At 37.2% G+C, this 10,000-nt stretch overlaps 2 protein-coding genes across 7 annotated transcripts in view; both read left to right on the top strand.

The window, feature by feature from the left end:
- The window catches only part of LOC133648214 (mitogen-activated protein kinase 13-like), a 28,646-nt gene extending 26,112 nt beyond the window's left edge, over positions 1–2,534 (top strand). Inside the window, exons 6-8 of the mRNA XM_062044116.1 lie at positions 182–260; positions 326–499; positions 1,895–2,534. Coding sequence (XP_061900100.1) covers positions 182–260; positions 326–499; positions 1,895–1,980 — 339 coding nt within the window. The 3' untranslated portion in view covers positions 1,981–2,534. The remainder of the gene's footprint in view (positions 1–181; positions 261–325; positions 500–1,894) is intronic.
- Positions 2,535–4,521: 1,987 nt separating this feature from the next.
- The window catches only part of LOC133656334 (bromodomain and PHD finger-containing protein 3-like), a 73,587-nt gene continuing 68,108 nt past the window's right edge, over positions 4,522–10,000 (top strand). For 2 of the 6 annotated variants that reach the window (XM_062057400.1, XM_062057407.1), the window contains exon 1: positions 4,523–4,755. The gene's annotated coding sequence lies outside the window, so the exon portion shown is untranslated. Of the gene's footprint in view, positions 4,805–4,891; positions 4,908–10,000 lie in introns of all 6 variants that reach the window. The other 4 variants (XM_062057384.1, XM_062057377.1, XM_062057391.1 and 1 more) reach the window with 3 other exon arrangements.

Here is a 10,000-nt window from a genome sequence, read left to right as displayed (position 1 = left end):
TGCACAGGAAGTGATGTCATCCAAATGGCACACAGAATGAATAAAGGATAAAGGAGTGTTCAGATCTAAAGGTTGGTAAATCTCCATTTGGTTCCACTGTACTCACCAGATCCAATGAGGTCTTCCTCCAATAATACTTAGGTGTTACAAATACTGCTGTCATTCATCTCCTCCAAAACAGGCCAAGAATTATGTGAAGGCGCTCCCTAAGTACCCCAGGAAAGACTTCTCCACACTGTTCCCCCGGGCCAGTGCCAAATGTAAGTCCTCTTCCAAAGTCCCTTCCTTCTTATCCTGCGCGTCCACCCACCTCTGCGCCCGACAGGCGTGGACCTGCTGGAGAAGATGCTGGTCTTGGACGGGGACGAGAGGCCCACAGCCGAACTGGCGCTGGAGCATCCCTACTTTGATGGCCTCCGAGACCCCGACGACCTCCCTGAGCCCGAGCCCTACGACGACAGCCACGACAACGCCTCGCTGGCCCTGGAGGAATGGAAGCGTAAGTGGGCTGGAGAAGATGTCAGAGATGTTTAGTCAATTCACACCAAATATACACACTATTGAGCGTTCATATCAGAGTGTCCAAAGTACGGCACGGGGGACCATTTTGGCCCTTGACAGATTGCAATGACAAAATGAATTCATTATTATTGAGCTATGTTATAATAATTCTGTCCAACCATTCATTTTTAAATCAGATTAATCACACTTTTAAATGTACTATTAATCACAGTTAACACTTGTGGACCCCTTGGGACCCTTTTTTAAAAAGGGTAGATGCTCAAAAATTCATTATGAATCAGAATCAATGTGGTTATGAATTATTGACCTATTTAAGGCTCCAAATACTTCACATCATTATTTGACCTCTGAATTTTGGGACATGTTCAATGGTACTTTCAAATCAATGTACAGTATTCAATGGCACTTTTAAATCAATGTACAGTACTCAATGTTATTTTAAAATCAATGTACGGTACTCAATGGTACTTTAAAATCAATGTGCAGTACTCAAAGGTACTTTAAAATCAACGTACAGTAGTACTCAATGGTACTTTAAAATCAATGTACAGTACTTAATGGTACATTAAAATCAATGTACAGTGCTCAATGGTACTTTAAAATCAATGTACAGTACTCAATGGTACTTTAAAATCAATGTGCAGTACTCAATTGTATTTTAAAATTAATGTACAGTACTCAATGGTACTTTAAAATCAATGTACAGTACACATTGGTACTTTAAAATTAATGTACAGTACTTGATGGTACTTTAAAATCAATGTACAGTACTCAATGGTACTTTAAAATTAATGTACAGTACTCAATGGTACTTTAAAATCAATGTGCTGTACTCAATGGTACTTTAAAATCAATACACAGTACTCAATGGTACTTTAAAATCAATGTACCGTACTCAATGGCACTTTCAAATCAATGTACAGTACTCAATGGTACTTTAAAATCAATGTGCAGTACTCAATGGTACTTTAAAATCAATGCACAGTACTCAATGGTACTTTAAAATCAATTCATAGTACTCAATGGTACTTTAAAATCAATGTACAGTACTCAATGGTACTTTGAAATCAATGTGCAGTACTCAATGGTACTTTAAAATCAATGCACAGTACTCAATGGTACTTTAAAATGAATGCATAGTACTCAATGGTACTTTAAAATCAATGTACCGTACTCAATGGCACTTTCAAATCAATGTACAGTACTCAATGGTACTTTAAAATCAATGTACAGTACTCAATGGTATTTTAAAATCAATGCACAGTACTCAGTAGTACTTTAAAATCAATGCACAGTACTCAGTAGTACTTTAAAAACTGTGACTGTCACATGCCTTCAGTGTTGTGTAAAAAAGTCGTCCTCTGGCCTGCAGGGTTGTGTTTCCGAGAGGTGAAGAGCTTTGTGCCCTTCCCCCGCAGAGACTCCAAGAGGAAAAACACGCTGACTATGACTCCATGACTTATGATTGAATGTCATGTAAATATGAATACATATGTATGAATACATATATATGTATGTATGTATATGCAATGTATGCTTCTGTTCCGATTTGACTCTTGCACTGTATTATGTTTACATTAGAAACAGTTTTGACACACTTCTTTCAAGTGGAGGTGTAAAACTTGGTTTCTCCTTACATTGCTCTGCAAATTCAACAAAAGTGTGCTAGTACACAGTCCCAGATACAGTAGTAGTGTAGTATTATAAGTACCCCAATGTCAGATGGATTATATTACAGTTTTTGTATTATTTGTATCATTTACATTTCCACTTAATTTTAAGACAAACGTGTATATTTCCCCAAATTTTACCAGTTTTATGTGAAATTATATTAAAGGTTGTTTTTTGTTTTTTTGCCAAAATGTAATATTGAGTCCATAAATGTATTTAAAAAAATAAAGAGATTAGATTGTGACCTAATTTACTAACCTGGTGACTAATTAACTAACGTAAAAAAAAATCTGATAAAACTGTAGTCATTGATTTAATGTTTGAATATATGTTAATATGAAGTCCATATTTATATTTATATATATATATATATATATATATATATATATATATATATATATGTATGTATGTATGTGTGTATATATATATATATATATATATGTATGTATGTATGTGTGTATATATATATATATATATATATGTGTGTGTATATATATATATATTATGTATATATACATGTATATATGTATGTATATGTACAAAAGTATGTATGTATATATGTATGTACTGTGTATATATATATAATATATATATATATATATATATATATGCATGCATGTCTGTATATGTATGTATATAGATGTGTGTATATATGTATGTATAGATATATAATATATATTATATATGTCTATATATTTATATAATATAAAATAATTATATAATTAATAATTAATTAACAATACATTAATTTAATTTCTAAACTTTAATTAATAAACTGGCAAAAAATGTTTTGTGTAATTCCAAAAATAATCTGAAAAAGTCAATTTGATACAAATGTTGGGTTTCTCTGCTTAGGCTGCTGCCCCCGCTACTCAACCTTGGATAAGGATAAGGAACGAGGGGATAGAAATGTTTCGGATCATATTTTGGTTATTGGACAATTTACTAGATTAATTTATATTTTAATTAGTTATTTAATCAACATTATTTATGTTTGGCAACAAAAAACAGCTGCTGAATATGATATAAATATGAATATAAATCAATATTACTGAAGCGCAAACATCTTATTATTGCTTTGTGTTTTCCCATTTAGCAAGTTGATTATTAGTTATTAAACGTGTGTCACTCTTCCAAAAGCTGCCATTTTTAAACGTATTTATCTGCCTTTGTCCAAAGTGCTTTTTTTCCCCCTGCCAAAATGTCATCTTTTGTCCAAAAATAAATAATAAAATTGGGAGGAAAATGACTCAATTGTAAATAAATCTATTCAATTGCAACTGTCAAATACTGTAATATGAAAGCCTTGATATATTTCATTATGTAATAAATATATTGATTTATATGGCAATAAATAGAAACAGTGATTAAACATGTTCAATTATATTTGAATTACTGGATATTATGATGGATTCATTGCATTTTAATTTGATTTAATCCATATTTAATTTTGGCACAAAAACGCTCCATAAACTGGCTTTATGTTATACTTTTGCTCCCAGTTCACTCATTGGGTGGTCTTAATTTGTCATTGGAATGCTTTGTGTCAACTTTAAAACACACAATTGTATTACTGAATGCTTTGTGTCAACTTTAAAACACACAATTGTATTAATGAATGCTTTGTGTCAACTTTAAAACACACAATTGTATTACTGAATGCTTTGTGTCAAGTTTAAAACACAATTGTATTAATGAATGCTTTGTGTCAACTTTAAAACACAATTGTATTACTGAATGCTTTGTGTCAAGTTTAAAACACACAATTGTATTACTGAATGCTTTGTGTCAAGTTTTAAAACACACAATTGTATTACTGAATGCTTTGTGTCAAGTTTAAAACACAATTGTATTAATGAATGCTTTGTGTCAAGTTTAAAACACACAATTGTATTACTGAATGCTTTGTGTCAAGTTTAAAACACAATTGTATTACTGGATGCTTTGTGTCAACTTTAAAACACACAATTGTATTACTGAATGCTTTGTGTCAACTTTAAAATACACGATTGTATTACTGGAGCTACATGTCTACATGTGTTTTTTGTTGTCAACTAGTCTGTTTATTAGCCTGGGCGCCAAAATCATGGTGGCGTGACGTCAGAGGGGCGGGGTCAATTGGTAGAACCAGAAATGAGAGAATCTTGTGTCGAAAGTAAAAGTAGTCGGAAGCGCTGCAATGTGAATATTTTGCCTGTATTAACTGTATTACTCAACATATCGAAATTTAAAATCAACCCAATACATTCTCTTGCGATGGTTGCTGAAGATATATTGTTTCAATGCGCCTAGTTGCATTTCTTGTGTAGTGGTTTTATTTGTTGTGCCCGGAAGTTGTGCGCTCGCCCAATGTCGTTGGGTAGCCTACACTCGCAAGTAAGCTAGCTAGCTTGCCACAAAATGAGGCCGACATTAAGTTGTCCCTCGCAGTATAATTGCAGATATGTAACTCGTCCCTTTGTCGAATCTATGGGCTCCAACGCACAGCTCCTCGTCGCCGTTTTACGAAGAGGCGGTCGCGTTGACATATAAAAGGACGCACACCGGCTGGAGCAACAAAGTGTAAGTTAGCCTGTAGCTGCTAGCTGTGGAGCTACTTGTGCCACAATAGGTAAGACTTGTTTATTGCTATTTTATTAATACTTTAACAACTTTTAATGCTTGCCATTTATTTTTGTTCCATGGCTTGTCAATGTAGACACAAGGCAGCTGAGGTAAGTAAGTTAGCAGCCTGGGCTAGTTGTTAATAAAAACGCTATACCATTTAACCGACGCACTGTCATGACTTGTCTCTCGCTCAAATCGGCCCCGAGTAAACGCTCCGTAATGTGAAAGCTACAAGTGAGACTAACCGCGTATTTATTGTGCTTTTAAACCCTAAATATGTCTGACAGTGTACTCAGAAATAAGGACACAAGGGCTGTGCGAGGCTGCGGCGTTCTGCAAGGTAATTGGCCCACGGCGGCGTCAGTCAAGTTTTTCCCCAACGCTGATTGGTTGAGCGTGTCTGACGTTGCGACGACCCTTGAGACGAGTGTGAAGTCGAGTTGCAGTTCTTTGCAACCTCATTATACTATTGGCTAAGTTTTATATTCATAAATGTAAGTTTCTCAATACCCGACCTAGAGCTGGGCGATATGGCCTTTTATTAATATCTCTATTATTAGGCCATGTCATGATACACAATATATATCTCGATATTTTGCCTTAACCTTGAATTAACACTTGATGCATATAATCACACCAGTATGATGATTCTGTGTGTCTACATTAAAACATTCTTGTTCATACTGCATTAATATATGCTCATTTTAAAAATTTCATGCAGAGAGGGAAATCACAACTAAGTCAATTTCCCAAAACTGTATTTATTAAACAGTTGTTAAGCAGTGGCACAAACATTCATGTCATTTCCAAAACAGAAAGTGCAAGATTGTCAGAGACATTTTAAAACAAGCTATTAGTGCACTTTTGTGCATGATGTCACTAAGATGACATCAAAACCACACTAAATTAAAGTGCACTTTTTTGTACAGAAGGCCACTACATTAGTTTATAACAAATAAAGTGCACTTTTGTGCATGATGTCACACAAATTATTTCAATAACTGTCAAATAAAAATGAGCTGCATAATAGGAAATCAAATAGTTTATGTCCTTCGCTATGTGGTAGGTTCTTGCGGACGTTATCTCCTTCTGTTGTTGACTATTTTTGTCATACGGTGTTGATCTGGAAATGGTTGCTTGGGCGTTTTGTTGGTGTGGCACCGGCCGGAGATGTTGACATGCAGAGTTTCAAGCACTCTTCAATCTCTAGCGGGTGACTTTTCAAATGATGCTACGAATTAGCAGTAATGCTACTTTTTGTAGCAACGCTTTTGCCGTATACTTGACATATTACGGTTGTCTGTTCAACATCTTCCCGCTTGAAGCCAAACCACCGCCAGACGATGGACACCCTGCTGTTTTTCTTGGGAATTAATTCTTCCTTCATTTGTTACCAGATTGGCACCTTCTGTCTTTCGTATTACCACTCGCACCATTCCGCTACCATCACAGCTACCTCTTTGCTGGGCGAGGAGAGCGTATGACGTTGCACACGTGACAGTATGTGACGTATGTAAGAAGGTGCGCTTGTTTTATGTCTCTGTGAGAATGAGAGACAAGAAAGAGTGACAAACGCATGTAGTGTAATGCCCGCAGCTAAAAACAACTGCCTGAGAACGTATACTCGAATATCACAATATAGTCATTTTCTATATCGCACAGAGACAAACTCGCGATATATCTAGTATATTCAATATATCGCCCAGCCCTAACCCGACCTTTTTTTTGTGCCTTTAAAAAAGTATTAGAACTCTACGTTAAAACACTCTCTACTAGGGATGATGTTCGAAACCGGTTCTCCCGATTGTTCGATAAGAAAATAACAGATTCCATGGATTGGAATCCCTTTTTGAGAACCGGTTCCCATTATCGAAGCCACTATACCGGTGCTATTTCTGTATTTAACGCATAAATAAGGCGCAACGTATTTTTGGGCGCAGGCATGGTTAAACATACGCTATCTTAAAACATACGCTAGTTTAAAACATACGCTATCTTAAAACATACTCTATCATGCATGGACGCTGTTTTAAAAAGGCAGCAGGAGCAAAGCTGAGTTGGGTTGTACTTTATTGAAGTATTTATCAATGTACTCACATTATTTTTTGATCAATCCTCATCCACAAATCCATCAAAGTCCTCATCTTCTGTGTCCGAAATGAACAGCTGGGCAAGTTCTCCATCAAACACGCCAGATTCCCTCTCTTCATTTTCAAAGTCAGTCTCGTTGTCCATTAGCATAGCAAGCTCGCACAACAGTAAAAGCCGACTTCTCTTGCCCCGTTGTGCGTATGGATTCGCTGCCGTGCTGGTCCCCTCTTCTCCACAGTGTGCGTCACCGGGATGTCGAAAGTGAGCGGCACCTCGTCCATGTTGGTGATGTGTTTGTCGGAAAAATGTTTTATTTACAACACACATAGCAGTACTATATGCTCACTGGGGGCGTGCCTCTAGCGTTCTCTCTCACCTGAAACCTTTACCCTATAAAGGCCGCATGCTGTCCTCAGTCACGTCTCGGGATGATGTTCGTTTAAGAAATTATCGAGTTTCAGCCCATTATCGAATCGATTCCTTATCGAATTTCTTATGGAATCCAGATAGGTTGTTGTGTGTGCACTGAGTTCCAAAAGCCATAGATGTTATATGACTGGGCCGGCACGCTGTTTATATGGAGGAAAAGCGGACGTGACTGAGGACAGCATGCGGCCGTTATAGGGTGAAGGTTTCAGGTGAGAGAGGACGCTAAAGGCACGCCCCCAGTACTATGTGCGTTGTAAATTAAAAAAAATCAGTTGGTTGGACAATGCTGAGTGCTGCAGAGACTTACTGACAGAGGCAGAACTAAGCGGAGCAGCTTGTTAAAGGCCTACTGAAATGATTTTTTTTTATTTAAACGGGGATAGCAGATCTATTCTATGTGTCATACTTGATCATTTCGCGATATTTCCATATTTTTCCTGAAAGGATTTAGTATAGAACAACGACGATAAAGATTGCAACTTTTGGTATCTGATTAAAAAAAGGCTTGCACCTACCGGAAGTAGCGTGACGTAGTCAGTTGAACATATACGCAAAGTTCCCTATTGTTTACAATGATGGCCGCATGAAGTGAGAGAGATTCGGACCGAGAAAGCGACAATTTCCCCATTAATTTGAGCGAGGATGAAAGATTTGTGGATGAGTAAAGTGCAAGTGAAGGACTAGTGGGGAGTTGAAGCTATTCAGATAGGGAAGATGCTGTGAGAGCCGGGGGTGACCTGATATTCAGCTGGGAATGACTACTTTAGTAAATAAACACAAGACATATATATACTCTATTAGCCACAACACAACCAGGCTTATATTTAATATGCCACAAATTAATCCTGCATAAAAACACCTGCGTGTTTGTTATGCTAGCTCCTAGCTCCTCTGCTAGCTCCTAGCTCCATAGAACACGCCAATACAATTCAAACACCTGATCAACACACACAATCACTCAGCCCAAAAGACCGTTTACCTAACCCAAGGTTCATAAAGCTTATATATTTTTAAAAAGTTACGTACGTGACGCGCACATACGGTCAAGTTATCGAATGTTTAGCAGCCAAGGCTGCATACTCACGGTACCTGATATTCAGCTGGGAATGACTACAACAGTAAATAAACACAAGACATATATATACTCTATTAGCCACAACACAACCAGGCTTATATTTAATATGCCACAAATTAATCCTGCATAATAACACCTGCGTGTTTGTTATGCTAGCTTCTAGCTCCTCTGCTAGCTCCTAGCTCCATAGAACACGCCAATACAATTCAAACACCTGATCAACACACACAATCAATCAGCCCAAAAGACTGTTCACCTAACCCAAGGTTCATAAAGCTTATATATTTTTAAAAAGTTACGTACGTGACGCGCACGTACGGTACGGTACGTGTTATGCTAGCTCCTAGCTCCTCTGCTAGCTCCTAGCTCCATAGAACACGCCAATACAATTCAAACACATGATCAACACACACAATCACTCAGCCCAAAAGACCGTTCACCTAACCCAAGGTTCATAAAGCTTATATATTTTAAAAAAGTTACGTACATACGCAAAAAAAAGCCAAAGCTGCATACTCACAGTAGCACGTCTGCGTCTTTGTCATCCAAATCAAAGTAATCCTGGTAAGAGTCTGTGTTGTCCCAGTTCTCTACAGGCGTCTGTGTATCCAAGTCAAATGTCCTCCTGGTTAGAGTCTCTGTTATCCGAGTTCTTCCATCTTGACTGCATCTTTCGGGAATGTAAACAAAGAAGCGCCGGCTGTGTACTGTTGTGGCTGACTACGTTCGAAAAATACGTCCATTTCGCACCGACAACTTTCTTCTTTGCTTGCCCAGCTTCCTTCTCCATAATGCAATGAACATGATTGAAACAGATTCACGAACACAGATGTCCAGAATACTGTGGAATTATGAAATGAAAACAGAGCTTTTTCGTATTGGCTTCAATGTGGAAGGCATACCCGTGTTCGCCGGTCTACGTCACGCGCATACGTCATCCTCAGAGGCGTTTCGAACCGGAAGTTTAGCGGCAAATTTAAAATGTCACTTTATAAGTTAACCCGGCCGTATTGGCATGTGTTATAATGTTAAGATTTCATCATTGATATATAAACTATCAGACTGCATGGTCGGTAGTAGTGGGTTTCAGTAGGCCTTTAAGACTTTAGTTTAGGTGGTGGCTCTTTGTTAAAAGTTAAAGTGCCAATGATTGTCACACACACTAGACGTGGCAAGGCAGCCGCCTTAACAACAAAGCGCTACGAGAAACCCTGTGTGTGTGTGTGTGTGTGTATATATATATATATTTATATATATATATATACACACAAACCCTGTTTCCATATGAGTTGGGAAATTGTGTTAGATGTAAATACAAACGGAATACAATGATTTGCAAATAATTTTCAACCCATATTCAGTTGAATATGCTACAAAGACAACATATTTGATGTTCAAACTGATAAGCTTTTTTTTTTTTTTGCAAATAATCATTAACTTTAGAATTTGATGATAAATAATCACAAACTCTCCTATATAAGGCAAAAACCGTTTATCAACAACACCCAGAAACGCTGTCTGCTTTGCTGGGCCTGAGCTCATCTAAGATGGACTAAAACAAATTTGAAAAGTGTTTTGTGGTCTGACGAGTCCACATTTCAAATT

Source organism: Entelurus aequoreus, linkage group LG01, assembly GCF_033978785.1.
Source record: "Entelurus aequoreus isolate RoL-2023_Sb linkage group LG01, RoL_Eaeq_v1.1, whole genome shotgun sequence".
Classification (NCBI taxonomy): domain Eukaryota; kingdom Metazoa; phylum Chordata; class Actinopteri; order Syngnathiformes; family Syngnathidae; genus Entelurus; species Entelurus aequoreus.
The sequence above is the reverse complement of the archived record's forward strand: the minus strand, read 5'-3'. Positions and strand labels throughout refer to the sequence as shown.